This window comes from Acanthopagrus latus, chromosome 19, assembly GCF_904848185.1.
Source record: "Acanthopagrus latus isolate v.2019 chromosome 19, fAcaLat1.1, whole genome shotgun sequence".
NCBI classification, from domain to species: domain Eukaryota; kingdom Metazoa; phylum Chordata; class Actinopteri; order Spariformes; family Sparidae; genus Acanthopagrus; species Acanthopagrus latus.
In genome coordinates this window covers 22,508,852-22,534,861 of record NC_051057.1, presented here as the reverse complement: position 1 = coordinate 22,534,861, position 26,010 = coordinate 22,508,852, and the positions used below count along the sequence as shown (strand labels likewise).

At 45.3% G+C, this 26,010-nt stretch overlaps 3 protein-coding genes across 7 annotated transcripts; 2 read left to right on the top strand and 1 right to left on the bottom strand.

The window, feature by feature from the left end:
• Positions 1 to 310: 310 nt before the first annotated feature.
• kbtbd2 (kelch repeat and BTB (POZ) domain containing 2) lies at positions 311 to 11,136 on the bottom strand. 2 transcript variants are annotated; one of them, XM_037078905.1, is made up of 4 exons: positions 10,954 to 11,136; positions 7,842 to 8,421; positions 4,343 to 4,508; positions 311 to 3,997 (listed from the first exon to the last, which is right to left on the bottom strand). In XM_037078905.1, the coding sequence occupies exons 2-4, from the start codon at positions 8,012 to 8,014 to the stop codon at positions 2,438 to 2,440; spliced, it is 1,899 nt and encodes a 632-aa protein (XP_036934800.1). In that variant the 5' UTR covers positions 8,015 to 8,421; positions 10,954 to 11,136; the 3' UTR covers positions 311 to 2,437. The 2 variants fall into 2 exon arrangements, with proteins under 2 accessions (XP_036934800.1, XP_036934801.1); XM_037078906.1 differs by having other exon boundaries at positions 7,842 to 8,417.
• A 712-nt stretch (positions 11,137 to 11,848) lies between these two features.
• Positions 11,849 to 15,350, top strand: buc (bucky ball). The gene is made up of 7 exons (XM_037078907.1): positions 11,849 to 12,012; positions 12,323 to 12,475; positions 12,567 to 13,946; positions 14,579 to 14,680; positions 14,784 to 14,867; positions 14,943 to 15,015; positions 15,097 to 15,350. Exons 1-6 carry the CDS (start codon positions 12,006 to 12,008, stop codon positions 14,972 to 14,974), a joined length of 1,758 nt encoding a protein of 585 aa, XP_036934802.1. The 5' UTR covers positions 11,849 to 12,005; the 3' UTR covers positions 14,975 to 15,015; positions 15,097 to 15,350.
• Positions 15,351 to 17,031: 1,681 nt separating this feature from the next.
• LOC119008996 lies at positions 17,032 to 21,234 on the top strand. Of its 4 annotated transcripts, none has more exons than XM_037079826.1 (5): positions 17,032 to 17,418; positions 18,094 to 20,136; positions 20,217 to 20,327; positions 20,579 to 20,619; positions 21,041 to 21,234. In XM_037079826.1, the coding sequence occupies exons 1-4, from the start codon at positions 17,160 to 17,162 to the stop codon at positions 20,581 to 20,583; spliced, it is 2,418 nt and encodes an 805-aa protein (XP_036935721.1). In that variant the 5' UTR covers positions 17,032 to 17,159; the 3' UTR covers positions 20,584 to 20,619; positions 21,041 to 21,234. The 4 variants fall into 4 exon arrangements, with proteins under 4 accessions (XP_036935721.1, XP_036935722.1, XP_036935719.1 ...); XM_037079827.1 differs by having other exon boundaries at positions 17,033 to 17,418; positions 20,220 to 20,327; XM_037079824.1 differs by lacking the exon at positions 20,579 to 20,619 and having other exon boundaries at positions 17,033 to 17,418.
• The last annotated feature ends 4,776 nt before the right edge of the window (positions 21,235 to 26,010 follow it).

Here is a 26,010-nt window from a genome sequence, read left to right as displayed (position 1 = left end):
ATCACTTGGATTCACACATGAAAAAAACTCTTTTCTAGTGTTGGAAATAAAAGATAAAAGATTTCCTCATAAAAAATAAAATATAAAACACACTTGGTTGATACAAAAAAGAAAGTCATTCACACGTTTCCCAAAAAAAAAATGTTTTCCCCTCTCAGTTTCACACAAATTTTTCTTCTGTATAAAAAAACATTCACACGTTAAAAAACAGTAATTCACACAAGTATTCACTCAGGATTTGTTTTTCACGTTCTCCTTCATAGAAACGCAAACATTCGTTCCATCAGAACAAAAAGAGACGCCGAGTCCATTTCAGGAACGTTTTTGGTATGTTTTTTAATAAATTAACGTTCATTCAAAATACAGTGCCAAAGGAATATGATGCAGCCAAACATGCTAGTTAAGGTTCGTCATGAAGCACCTGTGCTCATGTTTTTAAGGTAGGAGGAAGACCCCGTCCCTCCCCTCCCCGACCCGCCCCGCCCTCTCCGCTACTGCTGGCGGTTGCAGAGGCGATTTCCATAGCAACAGCCGTGGGCCAGCCCCCCTCTCTCCTCTCACAACCAATCAGCAGCAAGATTCCTCAATATTCACTCGAGAAAAATTAAATCTGATCGGAAAAATGGAAATCTAACCCAACAATCACACTACAGTAATGTCCGATATTAAATAAAAAAAAAAAAAAAGACACTAATACAAAATAGACCTGGTTATTTTCCCTCAACACTAAAACAGTTATGAAAAATATATATTTTTTTATTATATATATATATATTTCAGCAGCTTGGAAATAAAAAAAAAAAAAAATGCATGAGCCCGAAACCGACTGAGAGTGGAGTTGTGTTGTGTTGTGTAGCAGAAAAGAAAATGTGATGGTGTGACGATGGATGGATGAAGGTGTAAACTGCTGGCTGTGTGGAAGACCTGTGTGCAGACAGACAGACAGACAGGTGGTGGGTGGAGTCAGGGTGGAGGACAGACGGCGCCAGGTGAGGGAGGAGAGGTGACGGGCGACCGGACCTGCAGTCGCCTGTCTTATTTATTTTTATTTTTTTTAAATGCTCTCCGCCGCTCACTCGTTTCCCCCGTTGGTCCTCAAACCTGCTCCACAAAGAAAGACAAACCTCTGGTCCTCTCGTCTGCGTCGCCTCCTGCAGAAAAGTTGGATGCAGTTTTTTTTTTTTTTTTTTAAATTTTTTTTTTAAAGAGGAAACACTTCAAGATCTCGTCGCTGGAGGATCGAATACGAGGACGCTTCAAAACGAGGCTCTGAGGAGGTTTGTTCGCTCGTTTGTGGACGACGACGTCAGGATTTACCGGCCTGTTCTTCCATCGCCGTGTTTCTACTTTGTGAAGCTGGTTTTGATAAATAAACTACTTATAATACTTCAAAACAACAAAGGATTCCAGTGGAGAACCAGAAGCTTTGCAACAAAACAGGCCTGAATAATCATTTAATCATCCACATCACTCAGTCATTTAATTTTTCACTTTTCATTAATTGATTAAATGTCAGAACTTTTAGCCACATTTCATCGTTAAAAGACACTTTTAAGAGTCGGTTCTATCAGAGGCTGAGATTCACACGTCTCCACCGATGAGCCAAAAGTCACCTCACCAGATCCATCCAGAAGATGTCACGATATTCTGTCGTTCCAGCATTTAGACTAATTTAAGCCATTTAAAGAAGTAAATTTGGATTTTGGGAACTCGGAAACAAATAAATAACTTGGAAAGTTTAAAATACACGAGCTATGTGAGGCGTTAAAATGTTCAGCTGCTTCCAACAAACGCTTTTCGTACCGTTGCTTCACCAAACCTCAGTCAAAAAGTAGCACATTTAGTGATCTGTCGTCATCTATGAAAGGAGCGACTTCCTCAGAGCCTTTTTTTTCTCTGTAGACTTTTTTAAAAAGTCTACAGGAACGTTTTTGATAATCACATGAGAGATTTTCAGCGGCGTGTTTGTTTATCAGTGGTGAGAGAGAAGAAGAAGAGGAGGAGGAGGAGGAGGAGGAGGAGGAGGAGGAGGAGGAGGAGGAGGCGGCTGGGGGATTTTGGTACAGTTGCCATTGTCATTCCAAGAAGGTTTTACCAGTTAAGTGCATCATCACCCTCATCATCATCATCACAGAAAAAAATTAGCTGACGTTTAGATCATCACATTGTAGAAACAGTATGACAGACTGGTAATAATATCTAACAGATGTCACGACTGACAAAATAAAACGAGGAAAATAAACAGAATTTCCAGATTACTAGTATTTCTGAGGGGCGCCTTTCTTTTTTTTTTTCTCTCCAAGCTCGTTTGTGTTTATGTTTTTTTTTTCTCTCCCGGCTGCATCGAGAACGCCTCACCCCCCCTTTTCATGTTCATCCCTCAGCGTTTACAGGTTCCTGGTTCAGTCCAGCGAGGTAGGGGAGCGGAGGTTCAGAGCTATACGGGAGGGAGGGTCACCAGCTCCCCGTCCACCTCGAACTCCTCGGCTCCGTCGGGGGAGAAGAGGTAGGTTGGGGGTTTCCAGGGGGACTCCTCCAGGCAGGAGGGGTACAGCTTCCCCACCGCACAGCGGAAGTCCTTGCCCAGGTCCCAGAGCACGCGTTCGGACACGGGCTGCCGCAGGTACCAGCGGTCCAGCTCCATGTCGTACTGGTAGATGGCGTACTTGGCGCGCTCGTTCATGTGAGTCTCACGCATGAATATGCACAGCGAGTTGAGCAGCACCACCGCCCGCACGCACGGGTCCGAGTAACGCTTGGCGGGGATGTTGGCGGCGAGGCGCCACTCGTTCTTGTTGACATCGTAGATCTCCACGGTGACTGAGGAGCCGTCGATGGTGCTGGTGGGCAGGCGGATGCCGGAGTTGCTGACCACGTGGAGGCCGCCGATGTAGAAAATGAGGTCACCGAAGGCGGCGGCGGACGCGAAGCAGCGGCTGGTCTTGCGCATGGCCATCTCCACCCAGGTGTCGGCGCGGGGGAAGTAGCAGTACATCAGGTCGTGGGTCATCACCCAGATGCAGCTGTGCGCCACCACCGAGGTGCTCCAGTTCCAGGCGAAGGGCAGCGGGCTCATCATGCTCCACTCGTCCTTCTCGCAGTCGTAGCGCTCCACCGTTCGCTTGTTCAGCTCCCCTCCGACGTTGTCCCCGCCGATTGCATAGATGAAGCCCTCGCAGTAGACCAGCGACGGCTTGATTCGGGCACACAGCATGGGGGTTTTGGGCACCCAGGCGTTCTGCTGGGCGTCGAACCAGAAGAAGCTATCGACTGAGTGGAAGACGGCCTGTAGCTTTCCGCTCTTGCCGTGGTTGGTGATAGTGTTTTTGAGCGGGATCTGCCCGCCGGCGATGAACACGTCGTTGTCCGGCGTGACGAGGGTCCCGACCTTCTGCAGGTCTCCAGGAGGATTACTCAGCTTGTACACTTTCTCCGCCTGCGGGCTGTAACACACCACCGTCGTCGGAACGGACCCGGACATGACGTATCCCTCGCCTTGCGTTTCTGACATGGCCTCCATGAAGATCAGCATCTCCTCCTTGGTCATGCCTAACCGCGGTTTGAAGAACTTGGGCATGGACTTGTAGAGACCCTGCACCACCACAGACTTGTCGTTGGGCGGAAGCCCCTGAAACCAGGCGCGCTGCGTCACCTCCGACAGCGCGTCGATGCGGATCTGACTGAGCACGGACGACAGGTGCTGCGAGCGCGCCTCCATGTTGTACTCCAACCACAGCATGGCCGCCTCGCGCACCGTCTCCTCCTTCTCCACGTTGAGGTTGTCGCTGCTCAAGACGTCTATCAACAGCTCGTGGGAGAGCTGCAGGAAGGCCTCCTGCCGGTACACCACCGGGAACTTGTGCTCCACCATTCGCTTGGCGCTTTGCTTGAGCTCGCTGCAGCTGAACAGGTCGCCGATGCTCAGCATGCGGACGCAGTTCTCAGCGTTTATCTTCTTCACCAGGTAGTCTCTGCACTGCAGCAAGACGTCCTCCACCTGAGAGGGTGAGAGCCAGAAACATTCATTCAGCATCAGAGGACAACAGAGGAAAATTGCTGCGTCTATTATTATTTGTGGCTAAATTTAAATGACTACAGTTATTTAAAGAAGTGAATGACTCATTTTTGGCTCCACAGCTTTAATGAAGCTTAACATTCTTAGTGACAATAATGAAAAACATGGTCTGAGTTTGTCTCAGTAGCCTGAGGACGGCTGGTTCAACAGAAGCTCGACTACACACTGAGGGTGTGATCAACATGTCTGCTGGCTCTCAAATGAAGCAGGATTAATAAACACATTCAGAATTAAGATACAAGTCAGAGAGAGTTTTGGTAAACAGACCTGCAGGAAGCAGGCGGTCTCGTACAGCGGCTCCACGGTGCTGTCGCTGATGGCCAGGTTGCCAGTGTAGGCGTAGGTGATGATGATCTGCAGGGTGGCCGGGTCCACGTTCCGCAGGTGGACGTGGGTCTGCTTGCTCTCGCTGAGGCCGCTCATGAACATCGCCCTGCAGGAACAAAGATGACGATGACAAGAAGAAGAAGACGGCTCATCAGTCGACAGGAGCTACTGGAGGAGGGAATATCTTGAGTTTCAAGCCTGTTTTTCCACCCAAACGTTTCCTTTTAAACAAACAGAGCCTCCTAATGACGGCTGGCATCGAGCCAGAGTGGCTGTAAAAACAGACACCGGTACCGACCGGAATCTGAAGACCTGTGATTGGCTGCTGCTGGAATTCATTTTCCAGCTCCTTCAAAACAACATCAACTGAATCTGGAGCCGAGTGACGAATCTGTTTTATACTCATACGACAGCTTTTAGACACCAGAATATCAAATCAAACAGCTGCTTATTCAATAAAACCATCATTTTCAAGTTTAAAGTCACAGAAGAGGAAGAAAACTAGCAAATATTTACTCACGAGAGGCTGCAAATCTGAGTTTTTGTCACTTTTGTCCCTGTGTTATTATTTTGATAATGTTTCGAGCGTGAAGACTTGTTAACACGACTGAAATAACTCAGGCTACGCTACGATTCATGACATGTAGCCCATGTTAACGATAACGGACCTATAAAAGGCAAAGTGCTGCAGGATTTATGTATTAATTCATGATGCTGAGATGAGTTTACAGAGTTTCATCACACACACACTCTTCACGTGTTGCTCCGGAATTAAGATGTTTAAAGGACGGACGTGACGAACGCTCTCTAACTTCCTCTATGGAAATACTGTCAGAGTAGAGCTGCAGCATTAATGACTTAGAAGACATGTTACTGCTGACTGGATGTTGTAACACGTGATTTCCACCAACACAGTTTCCAAACGCTGACCGGACACCAGCTGGGCTTCTCTCTGCTCGGCGTCCGTGATGCTGCAGCGTTGGCGAGCCGCCTACACGCCCCACGTTTCCTTTCATTCATCGCCGCTCCGAGTCTTTGACTGCGTTGATTTATCGCTCTTGTATACGACTGCTGCTGGCATGAATTGCCGATTTTCATTTATACCGGTGCCAAATATTCACATCACCTCTGCAGTGATGTGTCAGTAACACACACACACACACACACACACACAGCAGGAGAACGGCGGTTCTGCTTTTGTTTGCGTTCAGATGTTTCTGACAGCGGCTTCGTCTTAACGCTCGACATCGCCGCACATGCCAACCAGACAATTCATCTTCTGTTCTGTCCGTACGAACACATCACACACAAACTTCTCTAACAGGAAGAGTTTTCAACAATCCTGGAATCCTTGAATGTTACATATATTTCTTTGATTCCACTCAGATTAAAAAGGAAACGCAGACTGGACTTCCACAAGTGGCTTAGTGATGAAAAGTATCAAAACACTCCTGAATTTTTCTGCCATTTTCTCTCGTAAATTGTTATTAAAATACACTAATCCGACATTATTGGTTAAGTGGGAATTTTGAAGCAGAAATGTTAAACATTTACTCACACTGGGAGCTCTCCTCACTGTTTTGGGGACATTTCAAAGATTTATCGATTGATTAATCTGCCAATTCTGTTCTCTGTCTCCATGAATCTTTAATGAAGGTAATTATTCGCTGCGGTCTTCATAACAAAACTAACATGTCGATTTCTCTGGTTTTGAATGTTTAATCTTTACAGCGATGAATCTGGAGATGTGTGAACTTCTTTAATGATTCCTCTACATCGTTTCTAGACTTTTGGATTGGCTGAAAAAAAACAAAACAAAACTACCAGATGGACGATTCAACAATAAAACCTGTCGCTCTTGAACACTCTGCCGTCCTGTACGAGGTTTTTTTGGGGTGTGTGTGACCGTGTCGCTCGCAGCGGGAGGCTGAAACCTGCCAGGCCGCATTACGCAACCCTGCAGGCATAACCCTGCACCCCCACCTCCCTCCCTTTCTTCCCTTATTCTCTCCATCTCCCACCAAAGACCTACGTGACCAGACTTTCCCCTCCAAAACACGAGCTCTCTCTCTCTCTCTCCAGAGTCTCCCCCTCCTCCTCCTCCTCCCTCCTGTTCCCTGAAGCGAGGCGTGCGAGGGCGAAGGAGAAAGGAAGGAGCAGCAGTAGCAGGAAGCACTGCGACACCTCTGAACCCTGCAGGGGAAATGCTTTGCATGTTCGCACCAGATAACGAGTGCGTGGGAAACGGGTGGGGATGATCGCGGGGAGGTGGGTGCGAGAGTGGCATCAAGTTGTCGGGACCTTTTCTTGGAATGCATGTGTGAGTGTGCAGCGACCCGGGGGAGGGAGGGAGCGAGTTCAAATGCAGCATGAGCTCCTGTCATGTACAGATGGACTATTCCCAGAGCCGACGCTGCTGCTGCTGCTCTGTCATATTCGCCGCAGTGCACACACACTTCATTATGCAATGTTGTGCGTACACATGAGGCCTCCCCGGGGAGAAAGTACAGGTTAGAGGAGGCTTCAGATCAGCTGCAGTAATCTATTACTTCAGGCAGAGTGACAGAGTAATAGAACACGTTGGAAGAAATGTCCAAACTTTACGTGGGAAGACGGTTAAATTGCACAATCCAGGCTTTTAGTTTCTTTAATGGAAACTAGAAGAATTCATTCAGATTTTCCTTCATAGCAGAGAAAAGAAACTTCTTCTGATTTGTGTCCAATTATTGATGATTCATATTCCTTCTGCTGATCATAACAATGAACTTAAATGGATCTCAGGAGAGTGCAAACCTCAAACGAGGCCCGACAGTCCCCTTTAATTCAATCAAACTTAATCCAATACCGAATTTAAATCTGCTAGATCGGGATTTTTATCTGGGTCCACATTACTCGTAGTTATGAGCCACCTGAATACAACTTTTTTAATCATATCTGTGCCATGGATCAATCATTTGGAGTGACAGTGAAAGGTTTTACAGTCCTCCTCTACACAGATATTAACTAGTAATGTGTAATACATTACATTCTTTATTTCTGGCAGATCAGAGAGGAAACAACAGGAGCTCCAGCTTTCAAGGAAAACTGCCTCACTGGTCTCCATCCTCCACATACAGCGAGACGACACCACGCGGTGCATTATTCACTGTAACTGTAGGAGGCGAGCGCTTACACACAGAGCGACAACGCCACATAATGACAGCACACCTACACCTACATCACAAACAGGCCGGGGGGGGAGGGAATAATCGCCGCCTTTAAAAAACACAAAAGCACCGGCGCTGCGTGCTGCATTATTTATTGAAACCGTACAACGATACGACCCAACACACGCTCGCCATCGAGCCCGAGGGTCGTCAAAAGACACAAATCCCATACATACAACATGATCTATTCCACACCCGCAGGCAGTGGGCTCACAATGGTGCGGCGCACTCACCTGAAATAGGAGCTACATGTGGCCAGGACCATCTTGTGACACGGGAACTCCGTGTCCTCCACCAGCAGCACGACGTCAGTCAGTAATTTCTGTTCGTAAAAGAACTTGAGCTGCTCCAGCAGGGAGACAGCGTAGTCCGTGTTGACCGGCCTGCGCTCACTGAGATCCGACATGGTTGCATCCCATGAATCCCGCCCCAGTTTTGAAAAGTCACACGGCCGGCAGAACCGGACTCGAACCAACCAGGAGAAAAAATATATATTAAAAAACGACTCGGGAGGAAAAAACAGGGGAGGAGGGGAGGGAGGGGGGAGCTCCTCAACACCTCCACTGGACCGAGTGGAGGTGTTCACAACTCCGATGTGAATAGAAACTTCCTCTGCTGGAGTTGAAAGATGAGACGAGGAGGTTGCGGTCACAGTCGGAGTCCAGAGGAAGGGGGTCCGGGGTGAGGAAGGGGTGGCTGTTTCCCCTCGTGGATCTATCTGTCGTCTGAGGTCATGCAGCGAGGCGCCGGGGACCCGAGGTGGAGCGAGAGCACGACAACTGTCGCAACGCTGTCTGCTACATCAGCGCCTGTCTGGAAAACACAGCAGAAAAACAATAAGAGCAGTCATCAGTCTAGAATCCAGCACAGAGCTGCAGCTAACCTTTGTTTTCTCTATTAATCGATGAGTTGTTCAGTCTGTAAAAGGACTGGAAGTGTTCCCCCAAAGACCGGCACGACGTCCTCAAATGTCTTGTTTTGTCCAAAACCCCAAAACATTCAGTTTACGGACACAGAGGAGGAAAAGATACCAGAAAATATTCACATTTAAAAGGCTTCAATCAGATAATCTTAATCTATAAACTACTCAAACTGACTCATCGTTTATCAAAGCAGCCGACAACTAATCCATTAATCGATGCAGCGCTTGAAAAATCAATAGCTGCAGGTCTTTCTCCTCTGGAGTATTTAATCTAAGTGCTCAACACAACGATTTTGTGCTCCTGTCTGCAACCTTGAGGTATTAATTTTAGTTATAAAGGATTAAAGAAGCTATAAAACACACTTGAGTAGTCTTGGATTGAAAATCTGACTGTAGATCTGTTTTCTTTACATCTAGAGTACTTTGTTACTATCTGGCATAATTTTTAAGACTCAACATTCAGACCAAATCTTAACAAATAGCCAAATATGTTGAATGCAAAACAAGATTTATATGATGCCTTTAAGATGAGTCGATGAGAGGAAACAGCTGAAGGTGGTCAGATATTTAAAGGCCAAGAGTTAAATATATTAGAGCTACAACTATTCATCAATTAAATTAAATCATTCTCTGATATACCCATATTTTCTGGTTCTTCTACAAGTAACAGCTCATCAACCCTGAATAATCTGAATTTAAGTAACTAGGACCTTCAGCTGTGAATAAAAGTGGTGGAGCTGAAATGTAAAGTAGGAAAAAAAATGGAAATATGCAAATATATATTGATTCCAGATATCAGTTATCACTGTCCTTAATTACTAATATCAGTATTGGTGACAAAACACAACATTCGAGGACGTCATCTTGGCGTTTTTCACCATTTTCTGACATCTTTACAGCTCAAACGACTCATTGATTCATCGAGGAAATAAAAGAAAATGGAGATAAAATTCAGCTGCTGCTCTCAGAACACAGAAACACGTCTGGCTGTCAGGACTCGAGCTCCACTTGCTCACATCATAAATGGGCTTTTTGGCAGGTGACCATGACTCAGAGCCATGAAGCCACGTTTACCACGAGTGATACTACAACCACCTCCATCCACCACCACAGCCTGCTGCCACAGCCCACAGTGGAGCTCAGCAGCAGGGAAAATATGAGGACAGGCTAATATTCTCACCCAGGAGCTGAATATGCATGAATTTAACAACCGTGTCAGACTGAGCCAGGTCTGCTGGATGGCGAGGCGACCTCTGATCCGGTGTCATCTTTTCACACTCCTGCTGCTAACACGCCCTGCGACAGCTGTCAACATGAGAGGCTGAATATCTGACATTTCTGTTAACTCTGATGTACGTTAGCATGAGCAGATAGGTTAGCATGTAGCTCCCAGGAGGCTAACGTTAGCCAACAGTGGCGCTAGCACAGTTCAAAAACTGATAAGAACACACGTATAAAAGAGGAGACACTTGATTAAAAAAAGAGTCGTTAGCATTGGTTAGCTTCACGTTTTGGGTGTTTCTAGTCTCCACGTTAGATTAACAACAATGTGCTATAAACTGATGTTAGCATCGGTCACTGCATGGCACATCCTCCATCCAACGTTTAGGCCATCTACACTCATCAACTTCAGATGATCTTAAATAGCTGGTCATCTAACTAGCGAGCTAACGAGACTCCATTTACCTCCAGCATCACGCTAACTGACGATTTACGTCCGTTGAGATATTTCTAAGTGTGTGTATCGCTAGCATCTTTTTTAGACCAGCCTGATGCTGAGAGCTAGCCGCGTTAGCACGTAACCGTTAACCAACCGTTCCACTTTCCACCATGTCCAAAACAAACCTCGTCTGCTATCTAAAAACATGGCAAAGTAACATTAGACAGGCGGGCCTGTTGCAAAACACCCCTCACCAGAGGTTAGCTAACACCCCGAAACCTTCACATCAGCTCTGTTGCTGTGTTTTACAGCACACGGTAACGAGCTGTCCATCCTTGTCTTTGATAAAAACTGACAAATACACCTTATCAGCTATCTTAGATGTCATTTATATCGCTAGCTCAAGCAGCGACACTTGCTTGATTGCCACCCGCGGCAAGTTAGCAACTTTAGCATCCCTGCGCTCCACAGTTCCGGGGTAACGTAGCAGTTAGCTAATGTGGTAGCCTCGCTGTGGATGCGTCTCGGCTAGCTGTTAGGAAGCCGAGCTATCTGCTATCACCAGCTCAACTGTGAATTTGTTTTCCAGAGGACACGATAGGGACAAACCTCTGCAGCTGCCGCATCAGAGAACGGTCATGCTGCTAGCAAAAACACAGCTAAGCTAACAGCTAGCAGAGCTACATAAACGTACGGCTAGCTACCCGAAAGAGCCCGAGCCACTTCAAAACCACTTCAACAACCCAAATCCGAGCTTCCTTACAGTAAAGTGTCGGCAGAGTCCACTCACGGAACCGTCGTGTAGGGTTTTCTCGTCAGAAGAAAGTGCCAAGTGAGCTCCTCACGCTGAATTTAGACATTAAACTGTTGTAGCAACGCTGAGCAGCGGACAACCTTTCAGCGCATCATAAGCGCCTGAAAGACCAGAGGCCAAATGAGGATACTGCGCATGCGCCTCAAAACCAAGCAGCCCGGCCCGGTTACGAAAGGAACAGCGACCCCTGCTGGTCAGATGGAGACACGACAGATCAATAATTATTGATCAGATATGAGATCTAAAAATTATGAGAAAAAGTCATAACTATGACATCAATTGTAAAAACCATGAGAAAAAATGAAATATGACATAAAACGATCATAATTATGAGGGAAAAAGACAAAATTAAGTGATAATTATGATAAAAGTAACAGATATTAGATTTAAAAAGTCACAAATATCAGATTAAAAAGTCATAATTCTGAGATAGGATGTAAAAAACTATGAGGAAAAAAAGACAATTATGAGAAAAATTCACATTCATGAGCTATAAAGTCGCACATATGAAATTAAAAACTTTTAATTATGAGATCAAATGTAAAAAAAAAAAAGAGTAATAAAGATGACATTCTGACATAAAAAGATCATAAAAGTAACAAATATGAGATTAAAAAGTCAAAATCACGAGACATGAACTCACAAATATTACATAAAATCTCATAATTATGAGGAAAAAGACTAAATTAAGTGATAATCATGACTTAAAAGTAACAGATATTAGATCAAAAGCCAAAAATGAGAAAATCAGAAGCTACTTTTTAATGGCTGCCTTCAGTCTGAGTCCTGATTGGTCGTCCTGCAGCTCACAGCAGCAGCAGCTGTTTCCTATTTGACTGATGAGCTGAGATGTTTGGCCTTTTGTTAGTAGAGCGTCAGGAGGACCTGAGAGTGAAGCGTCTCTACTTCTGTTTATCCAAGAACTGATGTTTATTTGTTTGTGTTGGTCCCTCTGAGGTGTTTTATTTCCGACAGGTTGAGCAAAAAGCACGAGACACAAAATGGACGGTAAGATTTCCCTGAATTCACATTCACAGCTGTGTGATGCTTTTGTTAACATCAACCAGCTGAATATTTGAGATATGTTAATGTTTTTCACTCTTAAACAAGTGAAAAATCCTGCAAATAACTTGATTTTTCCAATGTTAGCAGAAAAGTAAAAGCTTAACAACTCTTTGAGCTCTATTTCCTGTTTCTCTCGTCACTGGTGAGGGTTCGAAATACCAGTTGGCGGGCAATAAACCATAACCTTTTAAGTTTGCATTCCAGCTTTAACGGCTAAAAACACCTGTGCTTTTTAAACTGCTGCTTCCTGCAGACGGCGGCAAACCACCTCACGCATTCGGCAGCGGACAGCAGCGACCGCAACACCCCCGACCGTTTTTCTACGTCCAGCCTCCGTCTCAACCTTACTTCATGTACCAGCAGTGGCCGCTGAGCAACCCGTACAGTCACTACGGTCTTCCTGGAGGTATCGAGCTTTTTAAAACCGCTCTTTGCTTTGTTATTGATTGCGTGAAATCTTATCATGTGTGTTTTTTTTGTTTTTTTTTGCTTTGCAGGTTTTAATTTTGGTCGTCCCTGCATCCCGCACCCATACCAGTACATGCAGTACCCCGGCTTTGTCTTCCCGCACGCCCCGATCTATCCGATGGATCACAGGCGGATGTTCGAGCCTCGCTTCCACGCCCCGACCTGGAGCGACGTGCCTCGCCAGTGTTATCACCCGCAGCCTCAAGGGAGGCGGGAAACGGCCTGTTCTGAGGCTCAGACCGACCCGAGCGACGCCATCACCAAACTCATCGAGTGCTTGGACAAAATCCGAGGCAGCGACAGAGAGCTGGACTCGGGAGTCGCCTCGCAGTCCTCGGGGATGTTTTCTCCGGATGAGGAGAGGAAGAGTGAGGAGCAGGGTCACGTCCTGCCTTCAGTGCCTGATGTCCACTCGGAGTCTCCAGCCGTGACCTTCAGTGACTCCACGTTGGCGGTGTACGACGCCGAGTCCAGCCAGAGGAGCCTGGACGCCCTGAGCACCCCTGGACGCTGGTCAGGAGGATTGGAAGAGGAGCTGCCCCTCGATAGTTCCTCCGTTCATGAGTGCGAACAGGAAGACCTCCTCCCTCTTGAGAAGGGAGAGGTCACGGATATCCAGTCAGATACCTCCGTGACCAATCCGAGCGTTCCCAAATGTGGCGCCGAAAAGCTCCTACCGTCTTCCAATCTACCGCCGACCGCAGATAAAAAGACCGAACAGAAATCCGATCGAAACTTCAAGATCCTCAAGCTGCCCTTCGATGGCGGCTTGTGTCCTGGAGGTGCTGCAGCCAACATGTCCTCCCCCACCAACGCCTCTGCTCCCTACTACTACAACTACCTCTCCATGCACTCCACCCACGAGCGGCTGAGCGTCCTCAGTCCATCTCTGGACGAGCTGTCCTCCAGAGACGAGATGTTCTCCACAGATCTGGACGACGCAGATCTGTTCCCTAAACACGTGTACGCAGGCCGGAGACTGCCAGAGGTTGTGAGCGGATCTCCTCACGCTGCCGGGGAAGTGGAGGACGTTCGGCTGCCGGGGTCAAAGAAGTTCACGTGCGCCTGCTGTGGGAAGAACCTCCCAAAAGGGTCCGGAAGGAGCAAAGTCCACAGCTCCAAGATGTACAGGGACGAAGCCGGAGACTCCGAGGACGACGGCAGGTACGGACGAGGGTGTGAGCAGCCGATCAGGGTGGTCGTCAAGAAGCACTCTGCACCCAGGAAGCCTCAATCTTTCCCACCGAGACATGCGGGAAAACCCTGGTACAAGAGAGGCCAGTACAAAGATCAGCTGGAACCTGTCAGCAAGGAGGAAGGTCGTGATGTTTGTAAGAAGGAGGCAGCTGACGGAGGAGGAGACGGTGGAGACGGGATGAGCGGTGAGCTGCAGTGCAGAACGTGTCAGGGTAAGTCTTGTTCCCACACCAGATGTCAGAGTATGGCTAATTATGGCGAGGGAAAAACTGGCGTGCCCATTTTCAAAGTGATCCCATGACCTCTCATCTCAAGATATCTGAATTAAAATGTCTTCAGTGGGTGACCGTGACCCTCCTTTTCATGGACATGCCCACTATATGCCATATAAGTATAATGGAGAATAAAAATGGCTGCTTACATCATTTTTGAATAAAAGTAGCATCATCCAGATACGTTTTCTTGCCTGTCTTGGTGCTAAAACGTTCGTCTGGACGAAGATTGTTTTTTGTTTTTAAAACCCTTTTTTTTCCAAGAGTTACAATTACACTGTCGTCTTTGCAAAAGTACATTTATTTGAGACACTTTGAGACGTTCATCAGTCTGAGTCTAGTAACCACATGTCAAAAATAGGTGGATCTTTTTGCAAGTTAAAAAGCGTGCAGACATTTATTTGTTGCTCTGCTACACACCAGGCTCATGAAATGGTTGTGTGGAAGTTTGTTTCTTAGATTTGCACATGTTGTTCTGGTGTTACAAATGCAGAGCCTATGGTTACACATCTTTTTGTTTATACACAGCTGTAGTTGGGAATAATGTGCTGAATGTGGGAACTCATTTGCAGACAGACTCTGCAGAGAAGATGTGACCGCGTCGGATCAGAGCAGGTGGGGCGACGGTGACGTGATTCCCAGGAGACGACAAGCAGCCGCTCCGCTACGACAAGGTTCAATTTAAACACTTGCATGTCTTTTTGAATATCAGTCTAAAGCTTTACTACTTCCTCTTTGCCTTCTTGATATTTATTCATCCTCACACCTTCTGGACAGAGATGAGCTCTCAGAGGAAGGTGATGTACCACAGGCCGAAAGATGAGGATGAGGATGAGCCACCACCAGTTCAGTGGGAGAGAGGTTAATGTCCGATCACAACACCGTTAACTTCGACCGGTCTGTCACATTTTCCTTAAAAATGTGTCTCTCTGTCAGGCTCTATGATGAGAGGAGAACCAAGATGTTGACGTCCCACCAGATTGACTTGTTGAATAAAGTGTGTTGAACTGTAGGTGAAACACACACATGAACACACACTTCTGTCCCGGTAGGAAAAATATGTTGTAATGTTTGTGTTTTTCCTCCTCAGGTCCCCCTCAAGGGTGTAATTGTTCCAGGACCATAAGTAATATTGAGAGCACCAGGTGAAATGCACTGCACAGAGAGAAAACCTCTTTATGTTTAGAGGAAACTGGGGAAAAAATATATAAAAATATGTATAAAATTTACGCAGTGACACAAATGAATGATTTATGAATTTCACAAACTGGGCTGAGAGGTTGTGTTACAGATGATGGTGTCACTGTTTGGGGCCAGTCCAATAAAATGTTGTCATTATTTAAACTGTGTTTGTCGTTAACTTATCATTGACCAGCTGGTTTGGGAGGGTTACTTTTTTAAATGTACTTTTATGAGCAGAAAATGCCAATAGTGTTGATTCCCTCTGATCAAATACTGAATTCAAGACTTCATTCTGATCGTCTGGAGGAATAAAAACTGGACTCACATCAGATTCTGCTCTGATCCGTTTACCGACCGGAGGAGGGCTCAGGAATGACTTTTTAACTTCTGGAAACAAAAAGGTGATTTCGCTTCACTCCTGTTGATCAGCCTGACTGCAGCAGTGATCCGGAGCTGACCTCCATTGTCGGGTGTTTCTGTTCTGTAATGTTGACTGCTGACTGGAGCTGGAGGGGAAATGGACTTTACTTCATGAACGTAACGTTACAGAGAACCAGAACCAGAGTCTCTGCTGAATGCCGAGGTTGATGCTATACAGTAATCTGGCTGTTTTGGGGACAACACACTTTAACACTTTAAACAACCACGACTGCTGATGGAAATCTATCGGACGTGACTCAGACGAGGTAAAGTTTTATAGTTTTTATTCGAATTACATTTTGGTTTCAATCTCTGATTCTCTCCTGGAAGTTACAGCTGCAGGAACGTCATTGGAAAAGTCCCTTTTTTTTAGACATTTGAATGCAGAATTCTCAAACGTAAAGAGATTTGATCAGATTACTGTGAAAACAGCAGCTTTACAAGGAAAAATGCTCTTCACTGACTGATACTTAAAGCAAAATGTGCTCATCTTGCAAACAAAACTAGATCTGAAGGATTTTAACTCTAAGACTAAAAACCTCGTGTCGGGGATGTTTTGTCCTGAAGGCTCACTGACCAGTATCCAAACACTGCGGCGCTGATTTAAAATCTACTGGTCCAGTCAACAAATTGGTCTCACAGAGTGTTTATTCTTCATAAATACAGCTCCAGGCTACCAAACAACCACCATCTAACCTCATAATTGGCTCTTTGGGGGTCAAACATGCATCTGAATATGTTTGTACCTCCACCAGTAATTCACAAAGATGCTAAAAATGCAAGGATGTGCCACTGAGACACAAAATCTGCAACCTGTGCTAATGAATCCAACAAGCTGCAGGACCGTCGTTCTTAATTAAAGCCAATAAGCCTCGACCTTCAAGACACCGCTTCTGCTTTTTCCCTTTTGTTTGCCTTCCTTCAGGTGATGCTGCATTCACATTCTGATCAGACGGACCCATTTCTCAAGTTTGGAAGAGGTTAACTTGATTCTGGTGTGTTCATGAGTGTCATGTCGGACTGTGTGACGCCAGAAAGATGCTGTTTTGAAGAGCGTTTAAACAACATGTTGACAGCTGTTTCCAGTATGTGAGTGATGAAGTAAAGGATACATGACTTAAGTTTCTTACCATCAACCCGACTTTTACTTTCGTCCACCATATTTCAGCATCATGTCATGTCAACTTGTGTATCAGCATTTTCTCAGACTTTCCAAGTTGCCCTCCAACTTGAGAGGTTCATTTATTTCCCAGGTTGCTTAAGCTTCTTTCCAATATTTCCGACAGAGCTTGAATGCACCGTGAGTAGGGAGGGAATCAGTTGGAAACAAACATTTTTCATTGGATTTGAAATTAGGCCATTAAACTCCCACCTGGAACCAAAAATATCCAGCCAATCAGAGCAGCATATCACCATCATGAGTCCCCGCCTTTAATTTCAAATTGACAAATTCCCTGAAAGCGATTGTCAGTGGATATCTTCTTTAGACATGTGAGTACACCTGTTTGAAATCTTGCAAGAAAGAACCAAACAGTTACTTCTTTGTCAAAAATGGAGGGATCTACCATGCAGCATTCTTTTGGTCTGGGCCCTCGAAGTCCAAACCCACCACATGGAGCTCAGCAGGCCCAGGGAACTGGACCTCCAGGAGCTGCACGTCCTGAGGAGCAGCCCCAGCAGCAGCAGCACCACAAACCTTTCTTCTACATACAGCCCTTGCAGCCATACATGCCCATGCAGAGTATGCAATGGCCCGTGCCGATGCCAATGCCCGTGTCCTACAACCCGTACTACAACTACCCTGGTTTAGGTAAGTCTAGAAAATCTCCTCCTCTGTTTGGTTCAACTAATGGATTCAGGGCAGGAACGTTATTTAGCAACAATCACTGCTCTCTGTGTTTTTTATTCACAGATAAGTTTAATGCTGCGACGTCCTCCTGTAGAACTAAATGTTAACGTAGTTTCTGCATTTTCAGTTTTTCATCAACTGTTCAAGAGGTTCTGTAAAGTAGTTGGTACTGAATCCAACTCTCCAGAAGCTCCGAGATCCAAAATATGACACTAATTTCACCCTCAACATGCGATTGCACTCATACACCCACTTCAGATGGGGCACATAGTCTTTGCAAATCAATTTTGGACCTCTAGGCTTCTGGAGACTTGGACTATACCACCTTAACATGAAACACTAGAGCGAAGAGCTTGTGCCTTTTTGGGTTCAGTCAATTTTAAGCATTGCTCAGAACAACTGCGGCAGACTACATCGACTCTTGACAAGTGTTACTCTGGGCTTTGCATGCCAACATTGGCATCCAACCAGCAAATAACTAGTTCCAGAGGAGACACTGGCTCCGAACCAGCACCTGTGGTATCTAGTGGTTTGTAGGGAGGAGAACTCTAGTTTAATGTGATTTTTAAGATGGGCTTTGATTTGAAATTACAATTTAGAAACTACTCTTGACTTCTTTCTTCTCCTTTTTTAAAGGTTATGGCATGCCAATGATGCCCAACTATCAGCCAAATCCATACATGGAGCCACCTGGCTTTGTCATACCCCACACCCACCTCCATCTGATGGACTACAGGCGCATGCTCAACCCTCAGTACTACCAGACGATGGCCTACCACTCCCGCAGGTTCCGCTACCAGCACAACAGCCAGACGAGAGAAATGACCAGCTCTGAGGTTCAAACTGAACCACTTTCTGCGACACAGAGGACTAGCACTCCAAGTTCCAGCAAAGTTGAGGCCTCCCGTGGCAGCCCCGGTGTCCCCACCAGTCAGCCGCTCTCTCCAGCCTTGGTATTGCGGAAGTTGGATCATTCTCTGGAGGTGAAGGATGTGGTGCCCCCTTCCACCAGCACCACCAGGATGACACCAAAGGGCAACTTCGTGATCCAGACAGAGGAAGTCAGGATTGAATGCTGCACTACACCAGGAGGACTACAAGTCCTGCACTCTCACGAGACTGCAGAAGTTTCCCATGGCTTTTCCCAGGATATGGTCCAATGTAGCTCCATCCTCCAGGGTGGTGTCCTGCAGGATAAAGGACTGTGCCTTCCAGCAGACGAGTCTGAGCACTCGCTCCAGTCCTGTCCTGACATCCTGTTAGTAGGGACGCCCAGCAGCAGCGAGGCGATCCCTGCCCTGGAGGAGTCGAAAAACCAGACGGACAACCGAGAAGCAGCTCCAGCTCATGGCGAGGCTCAGGAGATGAGCGGTGAGAAAGATCTGACGCCCAAGAATTTTCAGTTCAGAGCCGTCCACATGCCCTATGACCCAAAGTACCTGGATGAGCTGAGGAAGATGGAGTCCACAGTCTGGTCGATGGAGGACACTTTGATTCCCTCCCCTGAATCGCTGTTGCAAAATGACCAAACGGAGTCTCATGATGAAGAAGCTGAAGTGCCCTCAGCAGATGTGCTGACGGTCATAGAGAAACCTCCAACAGACGAGGTCGTACCCATGATTGAGATGCCTTCTCTGACGGCAGATGAACTGGAGGATGCCGTCCCAACAATGGAGGGCCTAGAGGATGAAATGTGTGCAGTTGCAGAGGAAACTTCACACACAGCAGAAGTGGAACATGCACCGTATTTGCTGCTGTCGGATTACTCCCCTCTTAAGGCGAAGCAACCTAGACGAGAACAAACTCTCCAGGATCACCAAGATACTTCCTTTGAATCCCTCCCTGCGTACCTCCCTTCAACCAGCTGGCTTGCAGACTTTGACACCGTCTACTACTGTAGCAAGTTGCCGCCAACTCCCAAGAAGCAGAACAGACCTCCGGGCAACCGTGGTTTGGATGTGCCTTCCAGAAGAAGAAAACTTGACCTGGAGTACAAAGAACAACCACCTGTTCGCAAGCCCAAAGAGAGGTACAAACCCAAAGGCAAGGTGGACCGGAGAAGCCTCTCAGACCATGAATGCTGCATTAGCAGAAACTTCAATGAGAATGTGTTCAATCCTTACGTGTCCAAGAGGGAGCGTCTTTGCACCAGATGTCTGGCGAAGCGAAGGCTCTGCACGCCTGCCAGCCCAGGACTCGATGGTCGGAACCTACAGAGAAAAGTTCCTTTCCAACAGAGGAATGACGCACTCTTGCCTACATGCGAAGCCTGTAAATCTCACTCCACAACTGGAAAACATCTGATGAGAAAAGCTGCGAGGGTTGATGCCCGTGGCCGCCATCTTGGACACGACACTGAAGGAGAGTCCTCTGAAAACGGCTCATGCCGCACAAAATGGAGGGCAGCTGATGATCTGAGGAAGAGCAACGATCTCAAGAGGCCTCTGGCGTCCAAGCAGAACGTGGACACGCATCCTGCAGTGATGTACCCGAAGCTGAAGGAAAAGAACTGTGGGTGTAACGAGCCGCTGCATCAGTCGGCTGCCTGGGAGAGGCTGCGCCACTGTCCCCACGGCAACGCCATCCGACAAATGGACGAGAACTGCGACTTGCCGGTTTCCCTCCAGGACAAATGGACACACGTGGATCAGACTTACCAGATGCAGAGGTGGCAAACAGGTGAGCAAATTAGAATTACCACCGTCGCATGCCGTTCAAAAACTCTGCCTTTCTTTGTAACTGCAAAACGTATCATCCAGCAGAGAAGTCGCAGAAGGCAGCGATGACGAACCTCGACGTCGACGGCTACAAGAATGAAGCCAGATCACAACACTTTAATAAACACAAGAGATCACAACCACAATCACAAGGTTTGTTGTGTTAACTTCAGCTCAACAACAGAAGTTGGATAAATCAAACGTTAAAGACAAAAGACCTTCAAATGCAGAAAATATCTGATAGAATATTAACTGTACTGTTCTACAGTAACTTCTGGGTAGAAACCCCTTCATCAAGCATATGTTTATGTACAATTAACACGTCTTAAATGCGTAGTTTGATAGGCATTTGATGCTTTTCATAAACACAAGTTTGGTGACCTAATTTACCTGTGGGGCCACAGATTAAAGACAAAGACTTCTGGATTTTAACACAAATTAGTAGGTAAGCTGCATCTCAGTCAACATCGAGTGTTTTAAATATCCAGCTTCTGCCCTCCAGAGAATTAAAGGTGCACAATCCAAAAACTGAACCAAAAACTTGGCTGACTAGAACAAAACAATGTCTCTTTAGCAAGTGCAGCCTCTTTGGATTTGTACAGGAAATTTGAGGGAAAACTATTAAAGATCAACAACCTCTTCACACATATTGAAATGCCATCATGTAACATCATTACTGACACAACTGGGTGAACAGAACCTGCGTAGGAAAGTTAAATGTTTGGATTTGAACATTTTGGTTCAGCCTAAAAGTTGGTCGGATAAAAAGTACATGTCATGATGAATTCTGATTATATGATTGAGTTGCATGTTGTCTTAATTTCTCTTAATCTATTGTGTAATGTTTGTTTTTCTTTTCTTTGCAGGAACACGAAGAAAAGACACAAGATGCTGATTTTGCACACGAGCACAATTCAACAAAGTGAAAAACACTTTTTTAAAAAAAAAAAAGAAATGATGCACTTAATTTAAATTATTTCCACCTAAATCAATTTAAATATAATACAATAAATCACTATGTTCACTATTTATTAACATTGAAATAAACACATTTACGCTACTTCTGGTTGTTGTCTTGCTTTAAAAACTGCTTTTCCTTTCAATGATTGTGGAGAAATATGTAGTAGTTGTGTTTGTCCACTAGATGGATCCATCTGTACATAAACTGCACAATCAATCAGCTGATAACCAGACAAACATCAGCTTTTATTTGATTTATTTCACACACAATGATTCATAACAATACATTATATAACATTTTCCAGATGAATCAGAATTTGATTGTTTCATACAAATGTCAATACAGACTATGAAACTTTTTTTTTTTGTTTGGAGATGAGATAAAGAAACTGTCATCTTTATTTTGCTGCGGCGCCGTCTGAGGTGAACATCCGACAGTTTCCATCTCTAATTCATTTAACACGCCGCTGTGATAGCTTATTTGCATAAGACCTTTAAACCAACGGTCTTATCTCGACTGACTCTCGGTGGGTGTTAAGGTGGCTGTTTATCATCGAGTCTCTGGTGGTGTGAAGGTGCTCTCCAGGGGGGAATCAAACCGGTGACCTTTGGATGAGAGTGGCCTGTAAACTACAAGCTGGGGCTCATAATGAAGCTGAGGAACATTTAGAAGAGATAAATACTTCTGATTAGTAGAAACTACATAATCCACATCAAATGATCAGCGGGTCAGTTTCATCTCAGTTTTAAATCTACATGTTCTTCATCATTGTTCCTGTTCACTGACTCTTTGTCTTGATCCAAAATTATCTTTTTTCCTTGTTGCATAAACCTTGAAAACTGAAGATACTCTTTTTAAATACCTGAAGTAAAGCTTTGGTTCCAGATGGTGGTGACGGCTGCATTTAAGTCTATGATATAAAATCACCCTACAACCCAAAATATCTATGTCGTATAACAACTGAAAGAAGAGAAGAAAGTTAAAGGATACATTGCAGAGAGCAGGTTTACCACTGAATAGATCACACACACAAAAAAATCTGTAAATTTGATGGTATGTTTCTTCCTAATGTCGCATGTTTCACAAGTAAATTGTTCTATTTAAGAGTCTCTTAACAAATTGAGCCATAAAAGACTGCTCACAGACAATTTATTAAGAACAAAACAAGATAATCAAATAAGATTTATACATTTTGTCGAGCACAGAGGCAGCATTGTGATGTTAGCATTTAGCTAAACGAGCTGCTGGCATGGCTGTCGACTGAGGAATTACATTAAAACCTGGATACAGCGTTGGAGATGGAGCCTCATTTATTCCTATGAAAGTTGCTCATCGCCAAAAAAAATCCTCTTCTTCCGTGTTGTGCAGCCCACAGAGCACATTTACAGACTTCTACCCACTGACCTGGCTAACTTCTGGTTTAGCATCTGGCTAACTTGAAAAGAAATACAATAATTGAATCATGTGGCTTTTCTACTTGCGTGGCGCTCTTCCTGGGGGCTTTGTTGTGATGTTAGCATTTAGCTAAAAGAGCTGCTAGCATGGCTGTCGACTCACAAGCAGCCGTTTTTCTGATTGTGTCAGCGAAAACATGAAAACACACTGTATTGAATTAATAGTCACAAAATAACTACATTATTTGTGTCCTGATATTTCTCATCAAGGCGACTGTGAGCACATTATTGATTCAATAATATGTCTCGTCGCTCCCAGAGGGTAAAAAGAGTACACAAATGTATTGAATACATAATGAATGTTGTTGGACCGGCCCATTAGAGTTTATGCCGTGTTCAGCAGCCTTTTGAAAGCAGGTAATGAAACCAATCTCACTGACGTCGTTCCAAATGAAACATGTAATGACAGAGAGCAGCGGCAGTAATGGCTTTCCTGGCTGCAGGGGAGGTAAATACCGGGATGTGGAGTGTATGTTTCCGTCAAGAGGGATTGTGGGAGTTTGATGTGTGATTTCAGGGTCTCGCAACAGGCCCGACGACTGTTCGCTCACTTCGAGATCGAGCCCACACAATGTGCCGTCGTCAAAGGGGAAGCAAGGCCCCGCTCTGGTGCATTGTTTGAAACAGAGAAAAGCTTTTTGCAATCTGAAACAACCCTCTTAAGTGATTTCTGGGAAGGCGAGGGGTCTTTGAAGCTAACGGAGTGTGCTGAGAGAGAGGGCCAGATGGGAGGATGGGAGAAGGAGGAGAAGGAGGAGGAGGAAAGTTGCAGCAGCGGAGCGCAAACACATGATTTCCCCTCAGAGTTTCACGTTTTTCAGGAGTGGAGATGGACAGCGCTGTTTTGAGGGATGGTCTCAGAGCTCATATCTCGTCGGCTCCATCTTCGCTCCGGCGCTCCATCTTCGTGACGCCTTGCGTTACGGCTAAATGTGAAAAAGGCTTCGCCGTGATTGGCTCTCGAGGGGATTTATAGCGTGAGGCGGCGGTGACGGGCTGTAGCACATATATCTCATACAGGACGACATAAACAGTCTGTAAAACATCCAGCAGTGATGATTTCCCTTTACAGCGGCTGTGAGATGATGCGTTCAAGTGCAGGAATGCCAGAATTTCCTCTTACAAGGACAGAAAGATGACAAGAGGAGGATGTTTTACAGTTACACACTTCAGTATCAACTCTTAAAATGCAAATATGGACGTTTTGAGAAACAAAACATTACGAAGTCGGCCATTTTATTGTTTTATTTTTAAAGGGTTAGTTCACACAAATCACAGAGAAACATTCAAATCACTAAGTTACACCTGCATGGTTAGATTCTGTACCTCTTGAGGACAAGGACAACACAACTTTTACTGTTTCAATTTGTTTGGAGGAGAGGAGGACTTTATATCATCAGGAGGAGGAGATGACAACTGAATTTTTACATTTTGGTGAACTGTTCCTTTAAGTCTAACTTTTAATATCCCTCTCAGATTAGCAGTAAAATGCATCGTCACGGAGCTGAAAACTACAAAACTCCTGATGGTTCTATCGATTGTGATATATCCAGCAGTTAGAATGAGTTCAAGCTGCAGCAGCAACATTAATCCAAAACTGTCGTTGCTACTTTTAGCTCTGATTACTTCCTGTTTTCTGCACGACGTTCACCTACACGTCGGATCTGTATATAAAACTGCCGCAGATGCACAAAAGGATCGACACATTTTTGAAGCACTCGCCTCGACAGTTTTGAGCAGCTTGTGTTAAAATGTCAGCCTCTGTGTGTGTGTGTGGGTGTGCGTAGTCGCTCGAGATGCCTTTAAGAGCTGCGGGAGGTTAAGAACATCCATTCTGCCTCCTTAACTGTTTGGAGTGATCCTTTCAAGCTGTCGAGTACTTCATAACAGTGAAGCGCATACGAGGTTCAAGTGCTCGTCGTCAACAGACGTCTCGAAGAACGACTGAGTGGTGTCACAACCCAGGATTCACTTTGAAGGGAGAGTTTCCTTTCACAGAGACATAAAAAAAAAACAAAAAAAATACTGCATGAGATTATTACATTTGTAAAATAAGAGTATTAAGAGTGAGCCAGATATTTAACATCATAATTAATGTTGTGCCAGGACTAAAAATTCGATAAAAATCAGCAATATTTCTACAGGTATCAGCAGTTGTTTCTTTTGAGGATTAAAGGTGTTAATATTCAAACCACTGACTCTTTAGTGGAGCATTTACTTGAGATATTTTAGCTTCCCCTGTTCCTTTAAAGTTCAGCACCGTCAAAAGAGTTTGCTGTTGGTCAACCACGTCGACGTGTGGCGTCATATTTTGCTTTAGCTTCAAAATCTTAGTAGTAATTCTAAGTTTAAACGTTGAAGTGTCGTCTGTGCGTGTCAGTTTGAGGTTCTTCACAGCTGTACTGTCAGGACGGATTGTGAAACCCGTGTCCACGTTAGTAGCTCCTCTCTTTTCTCCTTCAGCTTGAAGACAAACACTCGGCCGGAGTCGTGACGGTGCCGTCTGCTCTCTGCGGCTCCTGAAGGACATGATGGATGCTTCTTTGAAGGATCCCTTCTGTCATCCAGACGACCAATTAGTGGGGGACGGTTACAGCCGACCACTCCGGACCGAAAGGTAGGAGGGCAGCATCAGTCACTCGGTGGACCACACTGACTCTGTCTGCAAGTTCAGTCCACTGGTCACTGTGAGAAAAACAACTCTGTGAGGTCAGCTGATGATGTAGCACAAGCTGACAACAGCTGGAATATTTTCATGTATTGTATAATGTATACATCAATCATACAACGGAGCGCTGTCAAACCAACACATCCTCACACGTAAACAACTGGACTCGCTGTTTTGTTTGGCCACAAAGTCACAATGATGCATGGCTGCATTTAGCACTTAGCAAACCAAAGATACGACCATACGTACGGATTATATTGACATTAATAAACGTGTCATATCATGTTCACCTAACATTTTTACAACCTGACTTTCAATGGCAGGGGGAGGCAACAAGGCTGCCAAACCGGTTCAGTGTGAAACCAGTGTAAATTTCTGATGAGAAACTGACGGGTTTCAAGTTTCGAAAGAGTGACACCACTGGATATTTTCCAGGACACCTCAGGACAATTTCCAGCTGTGGTTGTTGTGACAAAAATCCAGGCATTCTCCAAGACTTCTGAACTATTCCAGTGTTCGTGGTGACAGAAACAGGTATTTTAGGAGTGACCATGATGTTTTCCTAACCCTAATTTAGTGTTTCTTTGTTTTTAAACCTAACCGGAGCATAAGCATGTTGCTGTAGCAGGAGAGAAATTGAAAATTTAACCTAAAGAAACATTCAGTTCTAACGTATCTGTCATACTTTGCTAATACTTGCTCAAGCAAGTGGATTCGGTCAGGTTTAGCCAAGAAAACTACTCGGTTAAAGGT